The sequence below is a fragment of the Wasmannia auropunctata genome, unplaced genomic scaffold, assembly GCF_000956235.1.
Source record: "Wasmannia auropunctata unplaced genomic scaffold, wasmannia.A_1.0 LD336088.1, whole genome shotgun sequence".
In the NCBI taxonomy this organism is placed as follows: domain Eukaryota; kingdom Metazoa; phylum Arthropoda; class Insecta; order Hymenoptera; family Formicidae; genus Wasmannia; species Wasmannia auropunctata.
The window spans coordinates 1859502-1886682 of record NW_012026802.1 but is presented as its reverse complement, the minus strand read 5'-3'; the positions used below and the strand labels follow the sequence as shown (position 1 = coordinate 1886682).

The 27181-nt window shown below is 43.8% G+C and overlaps 1 protein-coding gene across 3 annotated transcripts; it reads left to right on the top strand.

The window, feature by feature from the left end:
* The first annotated feature begins 966 nt into the window (after positions 1-966).
* LOC105448238 (elongation of very long chain fatty acids protein AAEL008004) lies at positions 967-25848 on the top strand. 3 transcript variants are annotated; one of them, XM_011686702.1, is made up of 8 exons: positions 967-1417; positions 17859-18024; positions 20362-20552; positions 21658-21738; positions 22537-22620; positions 23678-23734; positions 23823-23928; positions 24517-25848. In XM_011686702.1, the coding sequence occupies exons 2-8, from the start codon at positions 17967-17969 to the stop codon at positions 25050-25052; spliced, it is 1113 nt and encodes a 370-aa protein (XP_011685004.1). In that variant the 5' UTR covers positions 967-1417; positions 17859-17966; the 3' UTR covers positions 25053-25848. The 3 variants fall into 3 exon arrangements, with proteins under 3 accessions (XP_011685004.1, XP_011685005.1, XP_011685006.1); XM_011686703.1 differs by lacking the exon at positions 21658-21738; XM_011686704.1 differs by lacking the exon at positions 22537-22620.
* Positions 25849-27181: the final 1333 nt, after the last annotated feature.

Sequence of the window (27181 nt, the reverse complement as noted above, 5' to 3'; positions counted from 1 at the left end):
TAATATATTAATATAATTACATAATACATTATACAATACATTAATATAATACATTTTAATATATAATTAAAATTTTAATATAAAATAAATATATTTTAATAGCTAATATATTTACATTACGTTCAGTTAAGTCGAGCGGATGTACAAAAAAAAGCCGGTAGCGACTTGTTTTTCTGATAATTATTCGCTTTTTAATATACATGATGTCCCCGTGCATTTTATTATTAAAATTAGCGAGCCGATTCAATGTAAAATTTACGTAACTTTATATTTTCGCATTCCGCGAACCGTCGAATGCGCATCGTGACGACACTTTCCTCTTTTAGAATTCACTCGATAAATAGGATTATCCGACGTGCAATCGTATTTACCCGAATACTCGACGTGACGGTACGAAAGATCACGTGGAGCCGCGTCAAAAAGTGCAGACTGACTGTTTGCACGACGCGCGAGATGCGCGTCTGACATGACATGACGTAATCCCTCCGGACGTCCGCGGAGTCGCGGGCCGCGGACGTCCGGAGGCTGGCGAACGATCGCGAACAAATGTTGGACGAACGTAGAAGACGAGCGCTTTTTCTTCTTGGCGTGTCGCGACATTGAAAGACGGGACGTGTTCGTCGCCGCGAAATTTAGGAAATTTCGTTAGTGCTCGCGACATTGTCCGCGGATGTTCGCACTCCTTGGTCGGACTTCGGTTCGGCCTTTTAGGCTTCATCGTCGGCTCGTCGCGCTGACGTCACGCCGTGGCGAACGACGTCAGGAGCCGTGTGCAGGTGAACCACAATCTCGACGTCGCGCGCGGCTCACGACGAGATCCGGAGGACGCGAGCGGGAAGGAGAGGAAAAGAACGAGAGAGAGAGAGAGAGAGAGAGAGGGAGGGAGGGAGGGAGATGGAGCGAGAGAGAGGCGGTAGAAGGGACCAATATGGCGAATCGGTTAAAAGCAATGCACCGGCGTTACGTTCGCCAGTCCGCGAGTTGGCACGACGGCGGTGCGTTCGTCGCTTTGATATCGACACGGTCGATAACGCTCCTCTCTTTTTCCTTTCTATTCCTCTCTTTCTTTTGTCTTCCAATTCCTCTTTTTTTTTATTTTGATCGTTATCTCCCGAAAAACCTCGTCGAAAAAATAAATTTCACGCGCTTGCGGAGAAGGCCGAAATAACGCAGAACTTCTGCGATTTTTCGTGCAGAATCATCGCCGAAATCATCACCACCGTCGTGCCGATCCCTTCGTTTTTCCGATAAAAAACGACGACCGTTCGGAGATAGAAGACAAGACAGTAAGAGGAAGGGAAGAAGACCACTTTCGCTTTCGTCGGAGTGTCACGATTATAGTGTGTGTTACGATTTTTGGACGAACCCTTCGTTGATCAGTTGGGGACGCAATCGGCGCGTGATCTTCCGATAATTAGTAAGTATAGTGAGATTTTCTTCCTCGCACGGTTAATGTCGACCTCTCGGTGTTGATCCAGTTCCATCAACGGCGAATGACAATGTTAAAGATACTGATGATAAAAATGGTCTTTTAAGAAAATAATAATATAACTAAGATTTTGATAAAAAATTGTAATACAGAATTATATTACAATTCTTAGGTATACGAAAAAATTGTAATATGATGATATTATTAAATTGATATGAAGAAATATTAATATTAAATAATTGACGTTAAAAAGCTACATTATTATAACAATATAATGCAATAATTTAATTTACAAAACTGGTATATAATTTTTATAGCATATCAACATAGCATATAAATATAATGAATGCTTATCGAGTAATTTGCATATTTGTCAAATAGAAACGTATTTGCATTCTTTTTCCAAACAGTAACGTAGAAAAGAAAATTGCTTTTCTATGAATAAATTATTTTTGTTGTTGATGAAACCGAGCGTCAAGGGTCGGTGCAATATCGCTGTGTTCAATTTTTTATGATATAGATACCAAGAAAATACTATTCGTCTATGACATAAATCGAGATATACGAAACCCGCCGCAGTTGTATCGATCTATCTCCTCGTTATTGGCGGTCAATAAAAAAATGCTATAGTATATCGGATTTCAATGGTCGCGAGGTCGTAAATTGAATTGAAATATCATCGAGATGTATAGTTTCGAGCAATAGCTGTCCAACGCGCGACGTTTTAATTATTTCCGATCATCGATCAATCGCACGGCATCGAGAACGCACACAAAATATATTTTCCTTCCTTCCTTCCTTCCTTCCTTCTTACCGCGCCTCTTCTCTTGTGAATCATCACGAGCGCGCGATTTGAATTCGATTCACGTTCCACCCGTTCGCGACAGACTTGTGGGAGCATTTAATGAACGTATTTATAGTCGTTAGGCCATCCTTATGTATCGGAGGGAGCCTTGAGTCAACGTTTCACGATGCGAGCCGCGTCGTCGCGCTCCTCTGCGTTCATTTCGTTGCGCGATTAGCGGATGTTCGCTCGTCACACAACAAGTCGACGGTTCGACGCCGCAAGTGCGTCAGCGGGAGATTCCGCGCGTTTATTACGATCACCGCGCCCGGCGATCTGCCCGTGGACGGAAAGCCGATGATGCTCCTTCGGCTTTTACGCGCCTCGACCCGCGAGACAAATATAGAGGTTTTGGATAACACGAATAAGTAGAAGAAGTGCCAAATACGGTCGGAGAGGCTGGCCTCTCGATGCCTAATAATATTTCCATGTTAATTTTCTATACACCTTCTGCAAACTCTGCGCGCCGAAGATCTGAATTTTCAAACGTTCGCAAAATTTGCATTATCTTTATTTCGCGTATCTTCTTTTTTTAATCTTTAACAAATTTTCTTTAGTGTCGGTCCACAATAAAGACTTTAAGTCTTACGCCGTAAGATACCAATCGATTGACTAATCGATTATTCTCCTCATATTCGACTACGATTGGTCTATTTCTTATTGCTTAGGGCTTAAAATCCTCATTGTGAACTGACACTTACAACTATACCTTATAACTGCTGTGATACTTAAACTATACTTATCGCTCACTACATTTTAATTCCCGGCAAGCGATAACGCTGCAAAAATTCCCACTTTTCAGCAGTTTCAACTTGAATATCCATAATTGTAATAATTTAAATTGCCAAAACAATATAATTATTTTCAATCCTGCGTCTAGTTAAATACTTTAGCAGCGCCAGTCTCTTCGTGTAGCGCTTCGCGAAGCTACGAAGTTTCAATTTCTTCCCGCGCGTTCTCTCTCTTTCCCTCTTCTTTTCCCTTTCTTCCTCGCTCACACTCTCTCGCTCTCTCGACGTGACACACTCTACTTATTAGCAAAGACGTAACGTGTGGTTGAATCATATTACCGTGTATACTAATCAAAGACCGTGCCTGCCATTTTCGGCTCCAGACGACACCGCGTCAAAATGAGATAATGGAGCTTCCACAACAAAAATCCCGTCGCCGCCGTATGTATATCGCGCGCGAGTTTACATTATATAACGCCACGTAACGTACAATGGTGTGTGGTAGGATTAATTATCGCACGATACGCGACACGTAACACGCGATGTCTCGTGTGCGCGCGCGTGCGGGATGCCACAAGACCGAAATTCCGACGTTATTCCTCGCGACGCACTGCTCGTGATACAAAAAATTTTCCTACAAAATGATGAGAATTTTTTTCTGCGCTCCTTCCTTTTTATTCGACTAAAGTTGTGAGATTCAGCGCCAATTTTTTAATGAATAAAACCAAAAAAAAGATTTATTATACATTCAAAAATTGATCATTATTTAAATGTATCACTGCTTATACATGTAATTGATGTCAGAAGAAATAATATCCGAAAAACATATTAACTTATATTTCCAAGTGACTCATCTAATAATAAAATAGACATCTCTGCAGTTATAATTTTATTTTTTGTTGTTGTTTTTCCTGTTTTAATTCAGTAGCGTTTTACTGCGCAGAACTCATTAGATCTTTAAAAAAAATGCGGTATTACAGGAAAAGTAATAATAATTTATACAGCGCAGATTATTAGATACGATAAATATGGCGGCATATATTAAGTCCCAATGACGTGTTGTCGTTTATCTAGCATCATTAATTACGGCTCACTGTTGTTCCTTAAAATAACAGTCAATTTTATAGGTTAACGATTTTTACTTTCAGAAATGGTTCTTTTTCTTCGACATATTTTGTTTAATTTGCTCGTGTGGAAACGCGCTACGAGATCGTCGGTATCGCAAAATATTTTGCAGGACATGTAAACATACCGATGACATAATCGAAAAATAAGAAGGATCAATTGCTTAATAGAATGCATATCAGATATATCTTGCGGGCGGAGCAAAAACTTGCAGTTTTTTTTTAACTCGGTGAGGTAGTATTTTTCCAATATTTTTTTTTTTATCAACGACACTCGTATAATCTCTAACCTATTATTAGTAATTATATTTGCTCTTGTATTTCAAGAAACTCGGTTTATTAATCAGTAATAATTAATCAGTATTATACTCGATTCCGATACATCTCTTATACTCATTTGTTTTGTGCAGTAACTCTGAGTGATATTTAATGGACATATTAATTATGTATATATATATTAATTACATATATTGCGTGTTTAAATATTCTCATAAATGTTTCAATTGATCTTGATAGATTTACCTGTTTTGGTTTTCAACGGGTTTTCGTCAAAGAACCCGGTTACTTTCATTGGAAACCGGATTGATTAAACTAACTGATCCAATTAAACTAATCTGTTAAACATAAACAAATCTGTCTACGTATTGAGTTCCTAATTCATGCGTCACGTATAAGCAATACATTATCGATCTAACTCTCAAAGTGCAGGAAACTGCGGTAAATTGATATCGCGAGAAACTTAACTTGTTATTACAAACGATTAGAGTTTATTTCGAAGGCGAAAAAAGGAGCGCGAAATACTACTAGTAATTATTACGGGTAAAATTAGTACAATAATTGGTGGTGTATGATAAACTGCTCTTTAACTGCAGGCGGGTGTCTAATTTTAATTTCAATTTGCCCCTAATTATCCTCCCAATTATATCTGATGTATTTCAGGAATCGCAATGAGCTTGTATTTACGCTCTTCGCTCTTGGGCCTTTTCTGTCGCGAGTTAAAATTTTGACCTAAAAAGAAAAGGTTTTCTTTTTCATTTTGGAAATTATATACGCTTATTAAATTAATAGGTCATTAGAAAGCTATACGCTGTTCTAGATTACGGACAACTTTCAGGCAAGATACAAATCGGACCGTGTGTCATACGGTCAATTAACGTTATTTTTATCGTTTCGCGCGGTGATAGATGCTGGTATATATACGTTTCTTGTGGAATCGTGCGTAAATCTAGCGAACGAGGTAATCGTACGGCTGGCCGACCGGTGTGCCGGTTACAGTATACACTAACGCAATCGGTAAAAGCTGTTGTATAATCCACGCGCGAAAGATGCAAAAAGAACGCGCGCCACGCCACTTTTTGTAGCTTGAACAAGCGTGTCGCGCGCGCGCCCGGAGAACGCGACCGCGCGTGCCCGCGGTCCAGCGTGAATCTCGTCTCGAGGAACAATTCCCCGAGCGCTTGTCGATCGATCCGCTTACCTGCAGCGCGCGTTGTCGATGACGATCGACAAGGCAGAGTGATCTCAGTCGCTCGCGATCCATTCGCATCGATAAATGAATAGTCGTGCGCGCGGATCTATCCGGCGCGGCTGACACGCCAACTTATCTGCCTATTACGTGAAACGTGCCGCCGCGTTGCGACACGGCACCGGCGAATTTTCTGACAGAGATCGAAACGAGTCCTGCTTTCTCCCGAATTTTTCAGCGTGTCTACCGTGCTCGCGCGCACGCACGCACGCACGCACGCACGCACGCACGCACGCGGTCTCGCGGGACGTACGCGCGTGCGGATGTGTCCACATTTTTCCTGCCTAGCGGAATCCGCGATCTCATGCCTCGCCGACTCGACGGACCGGTCATTAACGTCGGTTTCATTAATAAATGAAAGTCGCGCGCGGTTTAGCCCGCCGCTGCATACATTATCCACCTGCCAAGGCCGGAACGTCCGTTCTCTCGCGTCCGTTCTGTTCGCGCGTTTCGCGCGCTTCGCGGATCGACGGCCGTCAAGTCTGTCACTTGGCCGCGCTCTCGTTGCGCGCCGGGGCCTGTGCAGATACACTCGTGCTCTTCGGTTGTTTATCTCTCGATCTGTCGACCGTATCGCGCGCGCCTATACCGGAAAAGTCGTTCCGCCCGATCGAAAGCGCTAATCTCGAGATAAACGATTTGCAATCGGTATCGGCGCTACCTAATTTCGGTAAAGTCGTTGAAACGCGCTCGAAACTCGTTCCCCGCGTCAGTTCGACAGTTCGTCGGAATTAACCCCGCGATTTCTCTGACGGCAAAATGCTACGGTTGCTGCAGTCTTCGCGCAATCGACGGAACGTAACAGAGCGTAGGGATTATTCGGCGAGGTCTCGAATAATCGAAAGACTGTTGATAACAGGCTTCGATCGTTTTCGTTCGCGGCAGTCCATCAACGATGTTGAGGAAGGACTTTAATATGTCGCTTATATAAGGGGATTCTCTCCCTGCCCTCCCTTCACCTCTTTCTCTCTCTCTCTCTCTCTCTCTCTCTCTCTCTCTTTCTTTCCACGCGCAGCCATTAATGCGTTACAGCGACTCTCGGCAAGTTACAACTTCATGCAGCTATGCACTTTCCCTGCTCGCTGTAGCTCCGTCGCCGCCGCGGCTGCTGCCCGATCGTTGCCGATGGGCATCGCGATCGCCAATTCGCAGGCAATCGAGAAAGAATCCATTTCCGATCTGTGAATTCGATTTGCCTTCTTCCGCCAAGGATCTCAGGAAATTCAAAAGGTTGCGACACGGAGGCATGCGGAAATAAAATTTTCGAAGGTCGACTTGCGAGATCCAGGCTCTGCTTTCTCACCTCGATTACATCATCCGACCTTACGATTTCATTCCGCTCGTTATCTGCACCGGGTGAGATAATCGGATGCAACATTCGCGCAGGAATGTCCTAAAATCTGCGAACATTCTCTCTCTGGTGGAGGGGAAATTTATTTTTAACTTATATTGAGGTTGACTTTATGAAGAATATAAATTAACGAGAGAATTTCTCTCTCTCTCTCTTTCTCTCTCTTTTCCTCTTTCTCGAGTTCAACAAATTCGCGGCCGCTCTGCATAACGTAATCGATATAACATAACCCGATCCGCATTGAATTGTAAATAAGCCGTATGGTGACCGTTTCACTACACTGATCTCTCCGTGATATCGTGACGATCGTTTCAGACGTTTCAGTGAGTATAGCGAGAGTACGAGCAAACTTAACGAATGAATTATGTAACGGAAGATTAAAATGCCGGTTAATCTATTCCGCATCGGTGGAATTATTCAGCTGACATTATCGAGTTACGGCGATTCTCTACAGTTATGATGTTCGCAACAACGGCCGGTATTGCGATACGCTATGTAAACACGAGTTCGGGCATACGCAATCCGCGCGTGCGATTTATGTCGCCCGTTACGTATATCCTACGCTTTTTTTTGTATAACGGTACGTGGAGAACATGTACCGTTAGTCTTAATTGTCATCTGTTTTATAATAAAAAAAAAATCGCCCGAAGATATAATTTGCGATTTCGATCTACCAGCCGGTGATTGTATTTTAGAAGTGACTTCGCCTCTCCGCTCCTACGTATCTTGATAATTTTCACAGTGAGATGTTATTAGAGAGAATTAGAACGTTCTTGAAGGGTTAATCCGCGGGAGCAATTATACTCGAGTTCCCGCGAGGTCACATTCGCGCTCGAGAGATATTTGAATCAGGTTATTCAAATCAGATTTTGCAAGTCTGAAATTTAAAACTTATTCCGTACGGGAATAACGTCAGCGGGGTACTTGACGATGTCTCAAATGTATTTAGTTAGGTGGCCCAACTTATTACCCGGGAGTTAAAGGAAAAAACAGTCGGAATTAACTTCTAACTCGTGACGACACACTGAGATTGCCTCTGACCAGAGTTACCGTTAATCAAGTTTCAATATGTAAAAATAATTTGCTAATTCCGAAACGTACGAGCCATCAAATCCGAAGTGTAAAATAATGCAGAGGAGCCATTTACGTAATCATTAATCAGTCTTTGGCGTCTTCGGAGTGTGGCAATTCGGACCTTACCTCGAGGCCTCGACGACGACGACGACTTTTTACATCGATAATTATCATCAATTCAGCGATGATGCCTCGTAACGTGTTTCCCCCAGGATCAAAGATGCGTGGCTGCAGCCTCGGTTGTGCAACCCTAGAAGAAATGGCAAAGGCCGCGCGCGCATCTCCCACGGGTCATTAGAACGTCATTTCATCTCCATCACGAAGTCGTCGTCTCGCGTTCGTATATAATGGCACGTTGTCCCGACGAAATGCAGCCGCGGGTTATTCGTGGACTTATCACCCTCGTGCAGCCATTCACGATCTTCTCCGGCTGTCGCCAAATTCCACACACCGCGGGGATTAACGATGTTGTACCTTCGGTCGGTCCGTGGAGTCCGTCGGTTTTCTGCGAAAATCGCGAAACGCACGCGGGTCGGACCCTCAAGAGTTTACCGTCGTCGGCGTCGTCTTGGCCTTGTCCCGGTCTCGGTACGTGCCACGTGTTATCGCGGCAGTTTCGCTACACATTGCGTTAATGCGTTGTATATGTTCGTGATGCACAACCGAGGACAGCGATTGCAGTCGGTTAATTTCAGATAGAGCAATATTAAAGTGGCGCGCGTGCAAGTATAGTTGCGGAGGAGGCTTCCCTAGTAGGAGAAACGCCTCGCTGGATTTCGCGGAACGTATTAATTACTGCGCGATCTTTCACGTAGCAGTTTCCGCTCGCCGACGAGGTGTGAAGGAAAAAAGGCAGCGGAAAATAAATCGGGTTCAGGCCTCGTCTCGTACCGAGCGAGCTGCGCGTAGCCCGGAGTATTTGCCTGTACAAATTTGAGCAGAAAAGACAAATGTTTGTCAAGTGCATAAATCAAGACGGTGCAACGTTCACGTCCGGCAACGCGTTCCCGCGGGTGAGATTCCACATCAATTGACCGCCTGCATCTTCGTCCGAATCTATTTTTGACTCCATCCAGGCCGTGGCTGGTGCCGCGAATCCGATTGTCTTAATACTCTCGAGACGCCTCGAGTACCCCTCCTCAAGACGGTATTTTTCGCCATGAAAATACTGGACGAGCAATCTGTGTTTCATCTGACTATTATCTACGTACATGATGTATCTATATTTTGTCGATAATTTATTACAATCAAACAGGATCTCTCTAGTACTTACTACGAGCGACGAGGTTAAATTTGTAAGTGTAATAATCTGCTTTCCTTTGATCTCCTTGAAATGCTTGCATCAGGATACCAACACAAGCGTTTCCTCTATTCTGATTCATTCCAGCATATCTCACTCTATAAGGTTATTTTTTTATTCGCGCCGCGTCTAGACTGATAAATTCACGAAATATCTAAAGCTACACTGGATGAAAGTGATTTACTAGCGGCTGGCATAAATTATTGGTTAGGAATTGTATAGTGAGATCGTTCGAGGCCGTCGTGCATTAAACTTACATGTCACACGTGCATTATTCAACAATTATTCTGTTGATTACATTAAACTGCTGCTAAAAAATTGTAAATCCTTATTTTTAATCGAAGCGAGAAAATATAGTTATTACGATGGTTTATTACGAGCGAGTTATCTCATGAGATTTTTTACTATGTTACGTACGTTATGCATGCGAAGCATCAACCTGTAATTAAGATGCAACGTAAAAACTGTACACGTATTTCGTCATACTAACGCATTAAAGATACATTTGCATTACGTAATATTAAATAAAAATGTATTACATATATGTAATACATTATATGTATGTTTGTGTTACGTTTTTTGAGAAACTACATGAAGATATATTAATTTGATGCAATATTAAATGCGTAACTAGAAATCTTTTTATAGCCACGAAATCTCGATTATATACTTTTTTTTTAGCGACAAACTTTTTTACAACGTGACTATCTCTTATGTAAAATGAGCTTAATATTTTGCATATAATTGTCAATACATAACATTGGCTCCGTTTTTCCGCCGCAGAAGAACACTTATATCAGAAAAATTTTGTACTTTCTACTCATTTTCTCAAGTAGAATTATCGTTTTTTCGATGCTGCGCCGCTGGGTACGGGGCACTCTGCACCTCACACGATACTCTTACATAAACGCGGTGAATTGCGCGTAAAAATCGTAGAGACGGAAAGCGGCGCGGCGCTGCTCCGCTGCCGAAGTGGAATCTTCGGTTGCGTCCGATCGCGGCGCAAAGCTAAGTCGCCTCCCAAGGTTTGTGCAATTAACGAGACCCCGATCGAAGGTATGCGTGACCCCGAGAGCGTGCGTTACGTCGGAAAGAAGGAAAGCCCAACCTTGAGTCCTTGAGAGAATGCGTTGTGTAGTCGGTTGCGACCGAGCGATCGTTAAAGCGCGACGGTTAAGGAGTCGCGCCAAGAGTCCCGCTTAGTCCGCCAAATTGATCGACGACATTCGATTCCCGCTGAATCCTCGTCCACGTTGCGCGTGATTGTTAACCAATTATTTAATAATATTTTTATCTCGCGCGATACTCGAGAGAGAGAGAGAGGAGTGACTTATCATCGCGATCGCGACTGACGATATCTTCCTGTCGTTATCGTCCCCCGTTTTATCGTTTCTTTATCAATTATTATAGTCTATACAAACGTTTGCGCGCAGTTCTTTTTGTATATATATTTTCATTTCGATACGTTCGTCCAAGTTTTGGATTTCTCTCGGGCGTGATATTAAGTGGACAATTACAATAATAATACGCGGCGATCAATTGAGGCGACAAGAGCGGCCACACGTGCGACTCCTTCGACGGTTTCGCGTGTGTTTGTACTTTTCTTATACGTGCCGCGATAATTTCGACAGCGCGGCGAGACACGTCGATCAGCGAGAGAGGAAGCAACGCCTCGCCGAAATGCCAGTCACCTGCGGATACGTGCCATCCCGACGATTTCTCGTAATAACAAGAGAGATCACATGTACACGGCAAAATTTATCTTCCCCTTTATCTCCAATGTTGATCGTGTGAGAAAATAATACAGAAGATAATTGTACACATGTTAAAATTCACTGTAGTTTTCCGTAGGTGCTCTTTAAATGCCGAAATGACGCAAATTGCAATCAGGACTGTCTGAATACGATCTGAATTATTATCATATCCTCTTGATGACCTCGAGACTATTGCTTGATTCTGGTTGATTCTGGACATCATTTTATTCTTACAATTTTTCCTTTAAATATCAGATTAATGCGAAAAAATTTTTTGTCAAAAATTTTTTGTCAATCGCTAAGTTTTAGTGTATTTTTTTTATTTTCAAAAAAATCTTTTAATTCTCTTCTTAAAAAGATTCAGACTTGTATTTAAATTTAATGTATCAAGTTTGTAGAAAAAAATCTTTATCAGATCACCTGAACATTTTAACAGTAAATTAATTTCCACTTAAAATTCTTTTCCAACGTTCGTTATCTGTGTACCGTGCCGAAATTCGGAGTTCGCCGATGAAGTTTCGCAATCTTCAGTCCCCCCGACGTTCGACTGCGCCCGCGACATCGACGCCGCGTCGTTGAAAAACGCCGCGGCGTTCCTCTCTTTCATTCCAGCCTCCGTCCAGCGTCCGCAGTCGCGGGAGAAAGTACCGCGATGTTTACACCCTGTCTAAACGAGGAGTACATTGTTGTCGAAGACGTAACCGCGCGAGATAGTGTGACGTCGCGATAAAATTCGCGTCACCACATTCGGTGGCGTTCGTCGATCGCTCCCTATCTCGCCTCCCGATTCCGCCTACTTTTCCGGAAGTATAGATTACGGCGCTCTATCGCGCAGCTCGTTACCGCGCGCCTTGCCTAGCCTTTTATCATTCTTTTACCTTTCTTCTCTCCTCCCTTTTCCTTTTTTTCTCCTTTTCTTTCTCCTTTTCTTTGTCCCGCCGCGATCTCTTCATCCCGACCGCGGTTATGCAATCGCGTCGCGTAATACGAGACTTCGCGACGTGCGTTTGCACTTTCCGTGGATTCTCAGGTAACAACGATTTGACACCTGCTAGCGCGTTCAAGTATTAACTAATCTTTCTCTCTCTCTCTCTTTCTTTTTTAGTGTTAATCACATGCAATTATTTGTAAGAACTATAATTTGCGCGTTAAAAACGAAAAACGTGCTGCATTGCGGTTTCATGCCGTCCGGTCTCCGCGATTACGACTCGCTTTCAGCTTCCATGCACGCCGATTATCAGCGCTTAAATTGATATGTGAAAATAGCAGTATCAATGACATAGAATTTAGAATAACTGACAATTATTATTACGTTACGTTTTGTCTAATATCTCCGTGTATATTTTCATTACTACCATATTTTTTTAGGTATTTCTGAATTAACTGTAAAGAAAAAGTATATGAGAGAGAGAGAGACAGAGAGAGAGAGAGAGAGAGAGAGAGAGAGAGAGAGAGAGAGAGAGAGTACAAGCAAATTTGTAATTTGACAATAAGTATACATTTATTCATATTTTATCCTAAAATATTCTATATTCCTAAAGCATACAAAATAAAATAAATATACTTTTCATCATAGAATGGATATTATTTTTCAATGAGTATTTTGCTGAAAGCGATTGGAAACACTATTTCTCGAAACGGTGAAGCAGCTCCTGCTGTCCGACGTAAAATATAATATACTCTGACGGCACACAGACGCCGCCTCATCAAATCTCATAGTCTTATATGCCGATTTTGCCGAGCCAGCTGCGTTCATTAAATCGAAGTCGTAATCCGCGACAGTCGTCGATCCGGCACTTTTCTCTAGCGTGCTGGACAGTGACAGCACGCGACCGCAATTTCTCGGAGTGTCAACGACGACGGCATGCCGGGGTTCGATAGGCCTTTCTCCGTTCCCGCTCTTTCTCTCTTTCTCCCTCCCTCTCTCTCTCTCTCTCTCTCTCCCCCGCTCTCTCTTTCTGTCTCTCTCCTTCTCCCGCCGTGTCTTTGTCATCTTTCTCCGTTTCGTTACTCAAGCGCGCGAGTTACTATTACTTAAGACCGCCGGCTGGTTGCGTCGCATATAATAGTTACACTTGCACTTTCGGCTTGCCGCGGCATCAGGCAGTGCTGGATGCAGTAAACTGCAAGCAAAGCGAGTAACAACGGAGAGCATATTACTTTTGTCGAGCTATTGTACCATTGTACTATTGTCTACGTCTACCCTGTAATTTGGAACGCGCGTGTATTCTTTCGTGAATAACAGCTGTGAGAAATTAATCAAATCATAATAATATTTCTCCTGTAAATAACGGTAAAGAGAAATTAATCAAATCGATCGCTATTTGCTGGCGGCTAGTAACTTGAGTCGATATTTGATGTATGATATTTATATGACCACTTTTAGCGTGCTAAATAAGACAGGGATTTTATTCAATCAAAAATATGCACTGAAAAAAACATGATGAATAAGAAGAATGTTTAGAGCATTATCTTTTTTTTTCACCAAATGTATAAATTATTCTTTAATCGTGATTGAAAAAATTTTTATGTTTTGTCGAATCAGGTTTTTGCTGCAGTATCCGGTGCAAAATATCAGCTCGACGAATATAATTAACTTTTGCATATTAATTACCGGTTTATATTGGCATATGTATAAAGATTGCTAGAAAAACTTGGAAATTTTGCAAGAGAACTAAGAATTTCTTACACGCATATATCTTTATAAATAAGAAGTTGTTATCGAAAAATTGCCTATACAAATACCGTTCTTATCGACGATATTAGTGAAAAGCTTAAAATCATTTTCCTCCATATTTGAATGCAATACCTCAAAAAGGTATTGTATCATTTATCCACATGTAGTTCTATATTTATTCAATGTTTCGTTTCTCTTCTCTTAACAACGGCATCAACTGCACCTCTAAACTTATAGAAAGAGAGAAGATAGTCATTGTACAATGAATTCTCCGTAAAACTTATAGCGATCGCGATTATACTTTTGATCGGCGTCGTCGGTATTTCTCGGCTCGCGAATAAAATTTTTAACGAGTGGAATACGAAGACCCGTCTCTTCCTCAACGAATCAATTGTATGCGGAATGACAAGGTACGGGCTGGGTGGTCCTCTGGATCCGTCACTGGCTTCCGTGCGTGAGCCACGTTCGTTAACTTTCCTATACGGTGCCGTTTAACGCGGTCGAGTCCACGAGTACGTATCAACGACGACGATTCGAGCTTGAAGTCACTTTCACGATCGGCGTCCGCAAGATTGGACGCGTTCCAGTGCCGCAGCTACTAATGCCGTCGTCGACGACGACGACAACGACGACGACGACGACGACGACGACGACGACGACGACGACGACGACATTGTCATCCTCGTCGTCATCATCGTCGTCGTTGTGTCACGTCCCGATTTAACCCTTCGCGACACGCGGCTGCCGCGTTTACGCTAGCGCATTATACCGCCCCGCGGTTATCGTAAAAATCATTATGCAACCATAGCAGATAGCGTCCCCGCCGTTTATTTGCGCAAGTAGATAAAGTCGCGGCGACCTCGGTGCGACGCGCCGTCACACACTGTTCCCGCAAAGAATACAGCCGTTGTACACTATCTCGCGTAACTTCTGCACAATACGCGAAGAGAAAAGGCGAGTTTTCGCGCGTCCCAGTGTCATCCGGCGCGGGCAGGTATATCCGGCCGTCTCGGGTCGCTCGGCGACGTTTACGTGGGATATATAGCTCTCACTGGGGGCTGGGCGATAAATCCGTAGGTGATCGTCATTAACACCGCGATTTTATCTTGGACCATAAATAGGCGCGGACAGGTGCGTCTCCGGTTAAATAAAGACGCTGACCTATAGGCGTGTTGGCTGCGTATAATAAAGTAAGGGAAACGACGCGGTCTCGCGTTCTCGAGGAAAAATGAATGAACTCGTGTTGAGTTCATTCGCGCCGAGTTGTCGCGCACACCTCCCCCGTTCTCTTCTCGCCACCTCTTTTAACCTTTTCGACTCGCTCCTCGGAACGAGAATGTAATCGCGGTGGTCCCCGAAGTGGTCCAGCGGACGCGTGATTACGCGAGCATTACGCGAACGTCGAGCGAGATCGGAAGAGATTGCGTCAACTTTGCGTCGTAACGAAAGGAAAATATGAAGTATTACACACACACACACACACACACGCGCACACACAGGACGTGCGTTTAAAGCAAAAGCCAAATGTGCGCGGTGTAAAAAAAAAGACGAAGCAGGCATGATTTACAAGAAGTAGACGTCCGTGAAATGTTACACTCGCAGACACAGCCGAGATTCCTGTTGCTCTCAACTGGAAGTGGTTTGTGAAACAGTTGCGCGAGATCCCCAATATTAGTAGGATGTTAATAAGGTATAGAAGAGAAGAAACGCATCCGTCCATCTCTCTCTTTTCTCTCTCTCTCTCTCTCTCTCTCTCTCTTGCTCTTCCTCTCCTGCCCCCCTGTGCCGTTCTTTCTCTTCCTTACGATTAGATTAAATGACGATTTCAGGTAGTCAGACGGACGACACACGCTTGCGCAGGTGCGACCGATTCCTTGCGTAACGCATACAGCAGACACGCACACGATCCCGGCCTCCGCGGTCCGTTTTCTGTGCCGCATGCGCGCGCGCGCGCGCGCGCGGCTCCGTTATAATGTATACAGTTTTCGCAACATAATCCCGAGGTATTTCGCTTGCTCGGCGCGTTTTCGGCTTTTCGTTTTGCAAGCGGGCAAAACATCTAGCGCGATCGCTCGCGGGAGGACTGTGATCGCGACCTCCATACTCCCGTCCCCGGGCTCCTCCGTATAACGATCTCTTCTCGGTCGCGATCTTCGGCGCCTCGCAACGGAACTCCCCCGGAAAATCTCTCGCGCACGACGGCACAGATTCCGTACGCGATTCCGCACGTGATATCACATAATCGATTGGCCGGCCATGCTCGAGTTGTTCCGAACGGAAGTGAATTTAGGGAATCTAATCGCTTATCTAATCACGGCTGAAGTGGATGTCAGTAATTGAGAAAAGTCCGAGAATTTACTATCTTTATATAAAGATATCGATACTTTCAATCTGCGTTCGGGAGCGAACAATAACGGGAACGCCATCCGATAGATCCACGAATAGATTCGCGCGCGAAATTCTATCGCGAATTTTTTTCATCACGGCGAAATGCGAGTTACCGAATTTTTTGATGACGAACGACTAGTTCGACTATTCCTGTTTGGCAACATAATTAATTTCGCTCTCGGCCCCGAAGCGTAGAAATCGATATTGGTACTTTCTTTATCCGAAATATTTTATGACATTCATACATTTTCAATTTTCAATGTAATGAAAATACTCTATATAGACTGTAGACATTGCAGAGAAATTTGAAAATACTATGAATTTCTTATTGAGATTTTAACGGTAATATTATTGCCAATTGCGAATATTATTATGATCCATTGAGTTAAAACATTAGCGTCAAACCATCAACTTTTATTTGAATTATTTTTTCTTACTTTCTATTATCTTAAAAAAAAATTAAACAAAAGTGTGTTTTCTTTATTTTGATGGCATGTGTACGCTGACGTGTAGCGTAAATAGAGCGATTGATAACTTTGAGCAAGTGGGATACGTCCATCGTTAATTTTTAATTACCAGAAAGTAATTAAAAGGAGTCACTAATAAGGATCACTAATAAATATAAATTTTTATTTTTTGAACGGCTCTCGGGCAAACGTCATTTTTACTATCGTTTCCTCTCTCAGCTGGCGGATTCAAGTCGAATCGACGAGGCTAGGGCCGAGCATAGATTTTCGCAAGTGTCGTGTTTGTCCTCCCCGGAGCTGCGAGTGAAATTCAATTTGCCGTCCGCGTGTACGGCGTACGTTGTACCTACCAGAATGGTTCAAGGCCGCGTCGTCGATTCATGGTCGGTCCGGCGAATTGCGCGACGGCATTGCCCGACCGTGCCGTGCGACCGCTTTCGAATGAAAAATTCGGTGACTGGTACACACGTAAGCCGCACGTCGGAGGACTCGGAATCCCAACGAACTTAAGCCCCCGGCGAGCTGGTCCCGGGATTCCGAACGTACGCGACGATCTCGGCGAGAGATCCCGACTCGTAACGGTCTTGAATTATTGAAGAGTGTCGACAGCGTGATAGTAGATTACCAATCCGAAGCCCGTATACTTGTTTTTGTAATACTTGGCGCGAGGCACTGTTTTGTGTCTCTCGATATACGCGGATTACACAAGATCTCTCTCGGATCCAACTGGACATTTTCATTCACACAATTCTAAAACGCGTGTTTTTCGACGAACTTTTCCTTCCCTTTCGAAGTAATCTCTTCGTCGAACATAGAACGCGAAACCGTAAAATCAAGTTTCAAGTCTGCTTGCTAAATTTCTTGCTAAACACAAACGTTTAAGTGAGGAGAGGCACGTTTCCAAGAACGCTAGCGATCTCAGTTTTTCGCCGGTTCTCGCGAATTCGCGATGCATAAGTCTATTAGATTAGATTAGATTAGATTAGATCAATTATACGTATTTTTCATACAATTGGAAGCAATTGGTATCTCGTTTTTTTCCACTCTTGGATGATTTCTTTTTGTCATTTTTGGAAGAAGCTCTGAAACTGAAAAAAAATTCCGTTAGCGGCACGTCACGAATCGCATTATTGCGATTTTATTTTGTGGGAACCGTTGAACGCCTTCGATAAGGATCTGTTTCTTTCGTTTCAGGAGGAGAGGTGGCAATCGCTTGGTGAGTGCGCGATTGGATAGGTGGTAAAACGACTTTGGACCCCGGATATCCGTCCCACAGACCTGAGGGCAACTGGACACGGCACCATGTCGATCATAATGCAGTACATAGACCGGTTCCACGATATGCTGGATAAACATGCAGGTGATTATTAATTATACCGGCAGTACAAAGTACGCGACTTGGCGAGCGAGGAGGAAATACCTTTACTTGGAATTAATCACGTAATTCCGGGGAAGTAATTTGAATTTGGACGATGGACGGAAAACTCGGTTGTCTCGCAGTATGTCAAGTGTACCCAGTGACATCACCGACATGTTATAATTGACGATTACGTAGTTGCACGATAATTTCGAGAGTCGCGATAGATGAACGTCGCACGCGCGCAGGCATTAGAGTCCTTCGGATTTACATAATTGAACGCGCGGGAAAGAAAAATGTAAATAGCGGGCGGTGATATTGTTGTTAAGCATTGATTCCCATTATCAGATCTTAGAATAATTTCGTACTAAACGTTTTATTAATATTTATTTTTAAACTATGAAACGTCTCTTTAGCATCGTTATTATTTAATTAAGCTGTCAGTAAAGCTTATTTTGATTTTGAGAATATATGCGCTAAAATCTTTTGTTGCATAAATAAACTCACTCGGTTTCACTAATTCTTTCATATCAAAAAATACGAACTTTGCGAGTTTGGTCCGAATTTGGTACGCGAATGTTTTCGCAAAAGCACACGAAAATAAATCGCGGAAAAAGAGGCCTTTTTCTACGGATATTTTTCTTTTACATCCCGCGTAACGATTTTCAAAATATGTGCACGGTACTTTGCGCGTCTCGCGTTGCGCGAAGTGAAGCGGGCGATTGTCGGAGGACTAGCTGTTTCCTTGAGACCGTCACTGTCCCACTTTGAGCGCAACGACGAAATGTCACTTTGATAATCGCGGCGTCGGGTCGTGCGAGTAAAGTGGAGTAATTCTTTATTCCACGTACGGACGGCCGCGGCCGTAGCGTTTGTCGCAACGTGGGCGCCTCTTTTCGCAACTCGCCGGCGGGGTTCGCCGCGTCGAGAGGAGTCGAGACGCCCGACGGACTTTACGGTGTGATTAATCATCTAATAGCGTTTATACCTCATTGTCAGTCGTTTGTTCGGTCAATGAGAACGGTCTGCGTTCACCGATACATCAATTAACGTACTATCGTGATTAGCATGAGAAAACCACGGTGGAATGTAACCGGGGATTGAAAAAAAAGTGCTTCGTTAGCGTCATTAACGTCTCGCGATCGTTCGATTATTCATTCCATCAGTGATTTGCATGCGGAAGGTGCGAACTGCTCGACCTGCGTATAACGCCAGGACTGAAAGCGCTTATAAAGGAAAAAGTGCAATCTGTCGGCTGTCAAACGGCTTCGCGAAGACGCGCGTGTTTCGCTCTCGCCTGATGAAAATGATGAAAACACGCGTATGTACACAAATCGCGAAGACGCAATTCTTTTTTTCTATATGTACACTTTTTTAAAATTAAAATGACGTTACCGATTATGCATTACCAGCAATTTTTCCGCTTAATTTGCAAAAACACTTGCGCACGAGAACGCGCGCTCGTTGGGAAAAAAATAAATTTTATTCATATTTTACTTATTCATATTTTAATTATACGTAAGGCTCTCATGAATGTCAAAATAGTGTCGCTTTATTCAAACACGTTAATCCTTATTCATGTCTTCCGAGCGAATTGCACAATCTTCGTTGCACGTAGATAAAAATCAAACGCGTTCGCCACCGTCCGACGGAGAATCCCAAGGAACGCGCCTACGGAAATACCGATCGTTTATTTTTATTTTATTTTTTCTCGTACGGGGGAAAACCGAGGGGCAAGGGTAATCGAACTCTCGAAGGACGTGAGTGACGAAAAAAGGAACCGCGTATGCACCAGACATCCCTGAAAGGAAGTCACGGGGGGGGAAGAGAGCGGTCCTTCGAGACGATACCGAAGGACGCGTAATTTTTATCGCCGTTAAATCATGGTCACTAGATACGTCGATCGTTCACACGAGAGAGAGAGAGAGAGAGAGGCAGAGAGCGAGAAAGAGAGTGAAGGGGAAGCAAACCGCTTAAGGTCGTTAAACACATGTGTACATTGTTGCATACCGCATTATTTGCGACGAGGTCGTCTCCGATCGTCTCTGGAAAGAATTAATCGCGGATGACAAGAATTTGGATCTGGGCAGCTTTGATTCGTATCTGTCCGTTGCGATCGAAACTTTCTACATTATCGGTATACCATATTTTTCTTACGCACATCAGTACAATATAATCTATATTTTTCTATTATATTCTTCGTCGATTCGTACGGTCGAGAAGTCGAACGTGTAAAATGACGTCGCGTCAAGTTCTGCGGTTTTCCTTGAAAAGAAAAAAAAAAAGATTAAAGAGCTTCGAAGTCACTCCCGCGTGGATCGCTTTGGTGTTCCTTTACAGACACGAGGACGACTAATTGGCTATTGATGAGCTCGCCCTTTCCCACGTTGTTCATCTGCCTCTCCTACGTCTACATCGTCAAGGTGCTCGGGCCGAAGCTCATGGAGAACCGGAAACCCGTCCAGCTTAAGAACACCTTGATAGTCTACAACCTGTTCCAAGTGATCTTCTCCGCATGGCTGTTCTTTGAGGTGAGAACTTGTTGTCCGTTTTCCCCCTCACCCCCCTCCCACCACCCCCGCGATACCGCAACCGTTCAACACGATGAATCAGATGTCTGACAAAAAATTGTGACCGATGAATTTTTCAGGAGACATAAAAAAGTCGGATCGTTCCTGTTTTATTTCAGCCGTTCCTCGACTCGCCGATTTATCACTTGAAGCAAATATTTCGTCTTTACTGTAATACAACTTTCAGAATTTCAGAAAGAAGCTTGCCGCAAATATTTAAACGAATCAGATGTTTGAACAAATTTTGCCCGATGAATTTGGGTTTTTTTTCTCCTTTCGAAGGTTTCTTTTTTTGTACGTTTGATTGTTTCGCGCTCACGCATATAATTCGGCACAGAATCGCATAAAATATTTTACGATTCGCGGACTTTCTTGAGTATCCGTTAATGAATTCGTAATTACCCGCGCATGTTTTCGTCGAATTCTCTCTTCTCTCCGTTTACATCCGATTCGAAGATTCATTAGCTAATCCCAGGCCGAAGCTTCCGAGGGGCTCACGATCGGTCTGACGGCACGCGGTATTCGCCGCGACACGGTCGAAAACGGATAATAACGATCTTGGGATACGATACGCTGCTATTTACAATTGCGCGATCTAACGATTCCGTGATTTTACCGCTGGCAGCCACCGGAACGCGTAGCGGCGCGACGTCCAGCGAAAACTTTCTATCTTAACAGTCGCGATTACGTTCGATTACATTGCCCGCAAACGAATATACGTTTGTCATTGGTGGTCATTCCCCGGCTGAGTTTATGTCTCGTGACTATACGAAAAAAAAAGAAAACAGTCTCTAATCAAGAGCTCTTCGATGTCTTTAGACGTGATTATTGGAATTTGCAAAAGTACATTACGATATCGAAGATACTTTTATACTGGTGTACATTTTTTTTATATATGTAATCCGCTTATTACACTTCGTATACGAGTTCTCTTGTACCTGTCGCGACAAGAATTGAGCAACGAGAGTTGCGTTTGCGACTTCTCGACGAACGATCTCGCGCCGCGGGAACGCGCCAATGGCAAAAGATGTGCGGAGCACGATTGTACGTTTCTTTCGCAACGCAGTGCCTGATGGGCGGATGGTGGGACCAGTATAGTTTCCGCTGCCAGCCGGTGGACTATTCCAACAGCCCCACCGCGATAAGGGTAAGTGCGCCTAATCGATTTAATCCTAGCCGGACCGCCCGAACGAGACTGTCTCCCAACTACCTCAACGAAAACGAAAACAAAAATCGCAACAGAAATCACCGAACTGCATCCGGGTCCGCTGACGAATCATGAACGAAGGAATATTCATTTTATAAATACCTTATTTTTGTAGATAGGCCGTTCCTTTACTCGGAGCGGAGGCTTGCGGCGGCAGGGCGGGAGGGGGGGAGCGCAATATTCGCGGAGGCGTGCGATTTAGAGGCGTACAGCTTACGCTTTCCTTTTCATTTAGCATAAGAAGCCTGGCATGTCCCTCGAGCGTCTCGATCCGATCTTTCTCCGCTTCGAAAAATCCGCTACCTCGGCTCTCGATGAAGAATCAAACGCCGACAAATGTCGATCAGCTGAGTATTGAACGCGCGTCACATCTCCATCGGGAAAAAAGTTTGCAGTTGTAAACTCGCGCGTCTTTTGGCCTCTAACTGATTTATCGAGGATGACAAACCCTCTTTGCGACCGGGGAGAATCTTTGGGTTTCTTTCGCCGAAGCAACCCCCTTTTTCTTCCATCCACTTGCAACAATTTTTTTCCCGTTGAAGATGCGAGGCGCGCCGATTGCTCAACATTCGACTCGTGCGAGAGTTCGACGCAAACACCTCGAATCTATCTACAAGCAGAGGGTAGTCTTGTTAAGCTTATACGCAATTATTATCCGTCTACCCAGTATTATATGCCTATTTTCTTTGTCCCTTTATTGATTGATGGCGAATGGCCTCTGGGCGAATGTGGTTGCAGATAGGGAATTCCGGATGGCTGACTGGAGACTATTCTCTAAGATGTCAACCTGTAAACTACAGCGACAAACCTGAAGTGCTGAGGGTGGGTGATCTTCCGTGATTAACCGAGTTATCTCCTTGCCACTTGATCTCTGTCTCTGTTCGCGTTTGTGTCTAACTTAACGAATGTGCTTTGCAAAACCGATCAATTGATTCGAGATTTGAACGAGAGAAAGATGCGATTCTTTTTTCCGCATTCGATTTCTCTCTCGATAACGGCCGGTTTTGTGTTACGATCATGTTCTATCTACGTTCGTATACGCCAAACGTAGCATAGTACGTAGAGCTGTGAACTTGGTAGAGTTCGCGACCGATTAGAATGAGTCTAACTGTAGTTTAGCGGTCTGTGTGTGATTAACCCTATTTAACATACGCTATGTGTCATTGTATCTTTAGAAAAAAACGGTATTGTACCGTGGAGTCTCATGTAGAATCTCGCATTTACGAGCTATAGCGCATTAATTTATGTCATCGCACCCATACGTACTGTGACGCACTTCGATGTCAGTGACATTTTACACGGATTCCTGAACGTCTCTCTCGAATATATACCACCGTGACACACATCGATGTGTATATTCCTATACGAAAAACGCTTTTGATATACGCACTCCTGTGGAAACTGGTTTTTAAAAACACTTAATAAGCGCGTTTATGCTCTTTCCCATCCATTCCCTTTCTTATTGTGTTTATGTTAATAAGATAATTGTGTGCGTTGAGTCAGTTTGCTTTTACAAATTGTTATATTAATGTAACACGCACATTCCTTTCCTCTCCCTCCCTCCTCTTCCTTCTCGCTCCCCCTCTATCTGTTTAAATGAAACTAATTTTTTAATTCACTTGTAATTACAATATATATATATATATATATGTATATATATATGTATATATATATATATAATGAATGTTTAAAACTATTTAAGTGTCTAACAGAGATCGAAAGCAAGAATCCTGATATTCCTATTTTCGATAGGAGTGTAAAAAGAAAGTCTCACGTTTGTGGATAAAATGTTTCGTGTAAAGTCAAAGAAAGTATATAAAGTCGACCCAAGTAAGGGGCGATCAAGAAGCTTCTTCTAATCGATATTTCGAAATCGCAGATGGTCCACGCAAGCTGGTGGTATTACTTCTCGAAATTTACCGAATTCATGGACACGGTACGTAGAGTGGTACTAAACGTTTCCCTCTTTTGGGACGCGCGATTTGTACATTTCACGCGGATTAATCGTGCGCATCTTCTTCCAGATCTTTTTCGTGCTAAGAAAGAAGAATAATCACGTGTCCACGCTGCATGTGATCCATCACGGTTGCATGCCCATGTCGGTTTGGTTCGGTGTCAAGTTCACGCCAGGTAGGTAGAAAATTGTTTACGCAATTCCTTACGTATATATTGATTCGTTGCAGAAACTCGGCCGATTTTGCAAAACTTAATTTGTGTCAATGTCGCGAGAGCGGATCCTTCGCGTTGCCCTCGGCTGAGAGCTTTCCTTATACATATAGATCGATTGTTTCGAAAACACGAGTTGCGGTGACCAAATTTTTTCTTTGTGAGATCGCAAAAGAATTTGTTTGTCTTGTTTTATCACACGCATACCATTGCTATGAAGCCTATTGTTTGACACACACATTTGGAATTTAAATATTCTGCTTCTCGGAAACAATAATAATTTTTTGTTGCTAAACCGCAAATTCGTCTTATTTTTGTATAGCAATTATTTGCTGAAAGATACATATCTTCGATTATGGAATACTGACCATAATACTTGAATGTTAATTAATTTCCTTGACTGACTCACACCCCTTTTTTGTAATGGATTGTGTATAAATGATTTTGAAAAGGCAGTATTTCTTTTTTATGTCGAGCCTTGGACAATCGGAAACTATGAACGAACTACGAATACAATTTCATGCTAATTCCTATTCATGGTCAATCTTTCAGGCGGCCACTCGACCTTCTTCGGTTTGTTGAACACCTTCGTCCATATCGTGATGTACACGTATTATCTTCTGGCGGCGATGGGTCCAAAGATTCAGCCGTTCCTCTGGTGGAAGAAGTACCTGACCGCCTTCCAGATGCTGCAATTCATCGCCATCATGGTCCACGCCTTCCAGTTGCTCTTCATCGAGTGCAACTATCCCAAGGCGTTCGTCTGGTGGATCGGCCTGCACGCCGTCATGTTCCTCTTCCTGTTCAAGGAATTCTATCAGCGGAGCTACCAAGAGAAGAGGCCCAGGAAGTCGAACGGCGCGGCGTTGACGAACGGCGTCGCCAAGGGCGATCACCATCAGTCGAAGGACAAGCACGCGAACGGCGTCGCGAACGGCGCCGCGAACGGGATCGCGAACGGCGTCGCCAACGGCGTCGCGAACGGCTCCTCGCCCAGGAGGAGGGATGCCGCAGATTATTACGTGAAAGGCGAAAGCCTAGCGACGGAGCTTAATCTCCGAAAACCGTTCGCGACGAAAGTCGAGTGACCCTCGAGCGAGCGCATAGCCTAGTCGATCTTCTCTCGCCACGACGTCGTGTTTTTCTTTTTCTTCCGCGGAATCGCCGAAGGATTACCGGGCCTTCCACCCTCTGTCCCTTCCTTCCCTTTCTTTATCCTTAATTTGCTGTATCATTAAAAAAAAAAAAAAACACGAAGGGTCGAAGGTCCGCCGAGATCGACGCATCTATCGAAAAAGAAGAAAAAAAAAGAGTACAAAATTACGTCGCACGTATTTTCGGCTCGCGGTATATACAGCGTCGATGTACTTTTTTTTATCGACGATACCTTCACACGAGCGCGACGGTTCTCCAGCTAGATCCGGGACAGTCGCGCGCGACCGTATTCCGGCGACTGACGCAGAAGGATGCTCGGGCGGATCGTATCCTGATATACTCCCGCGATCGCAGACAAAAAACGGGGAAAAATCGAGCGATTCACATCAGACTACGATACGCTCGGATGTTGAATAATTGTGCGGTTTTCAGTGACCTTGACGATTATAATTCATGCCACTTACGAGATAAACGGTTCTCACTGCGGGCGACCGGTTCACGGGCGTCGACTTTGTCTGGCGATCAGGTCGCGATCGTGGAAAAAAAGACAGCTATAGAGTCGTTCTGGAAACGACGTAGACTAAATTATAAGATTTATAATTTAAGATACAATTTCTGAATCCCTCAAAGAGACCCATGACATTTATACAGCATACATTATCCTTTTCTGGCTTGCCTTTGATGACGCTCATATAATTATAATCGCGCATGAGTAACAAACAAACCGCTTCGGTAAAACTAGTTTAAAGGAAAGATCCGGGGAAGAACCGGTCTAATAATTAAAAGTAAGAAACGGAAAGGTGCATCCAGGTAGCCGGAGATCCGGATTCCACGACCAGAGCGAATCACCGGGACATTCCTTATTGGTCGCTTTCGTAATTAGATGATTCATTTTCGATTCTGCCTCTTCACGCGACGTGATGCGACGCGGGAAATTTTCCCTCCGCTTTGGTAAAAATAAACTCCGTCAAGGCTTCACGATCGCGCGCGGTCTCTCGAAAATCGCGGACTTTGCTAGGCGACGTGACCCCGGCGTTATGTAAAGGATGGAATTACGCGGACGTAGATAACGGTAAATCACAATAGCAATTTGGCGCGGTACTGTTACGCAATTAAGCTGAGAAATCTTTTCGTTTGCATTTCGACGACTCGCCACCGTAGTAGCATGCATGAATTCGGGTGACCTTAGCCGACCGAGCCGCGGACTTTGACGCGAAATTTCTCGATTATGTACAAGCGCGAAAGGACAGCTAGAATCGAAGTTCGACGAAAATCACGATCTTTGACCAAACGATCGATCTCACAAAGCGCACCCAGATAGCACAGAGAATGAAAAAAGAACTCAGTTACCTATATGTCACTAATTCTGAGTTTATTTTCAGATGCAAAAAAAATTCTTTTTCTAAAAGGGATTCTTTTTGCACCTGAAAATGAACTCAGAATTGATGACATAAAATTGAATACACTAATGAATTCTTTTGGGCTCTGTGTGCTATCTGGGCACATTATTGTCAATATTTATTCCTCCAAAAAAAAAAATATATATATAGTTTTAGAATTGTAATTTATTATATATATAATTTTGATTATATAGAAAATCAAAGATCTTAAAATTGAAATGTTTATTGGATCGCTTAAATGATTCAGTCTAGTTCTATTCTTATTGATTCGTGAAGACTACCATCGAGAGTTGACCGTCCGAGTCTCAAGCATCAGTGCGGGAGCAGGAAGGATACGATCGCGCCGGTGTGCCTTGGGAAGACAGGCGTGCCTTTTGCTCAATACTTAAAGCTCAAAAGCATCGGTTCGAAATGCCAGTAACCGACCTCTGTGATCGTGCATACGTCGACTCGCGAGAGGGACTCTCGACATCCCCCTTTCCTTCGCGCGCCCAGCAGCAGCCATCACGCCGACGTCCAGCCCCGGGCGTCGCGACACCCTTCCACATCGCGGACGTGCAGACGCCCGTCGCGGATGCTCGCCGTCTCGGTTGTACTATTTAACGCGTGTGAACGCGCGCGGGAAGCGTGCGAGGACTTCGCGTTCGCGTTCATTAGCTCCT

Coding starts and splice junctions, on each gene's coding strand:
- LOC105448238 (XM_011686702.1), top strand. CDS start 17,967: ATGTCGATCATAATGCAGTACATAGACCGGTTCCACGATATGCTGGAT. Junction 22,621..23,677: donor ACAAACCTGAAGTGCTGAGG/GTGGGTGATCTT, acceptor TCGAAATCGCAG/ATGGTCCACGCAAGCTGGTG. Junction 23,735..23,822: donor TTACCGAATTCATGGACACG/GTACGTAGAGTG, acceptor ATCTTCTTCCAG/ATCTTTTTCGTGCTAAGAAA.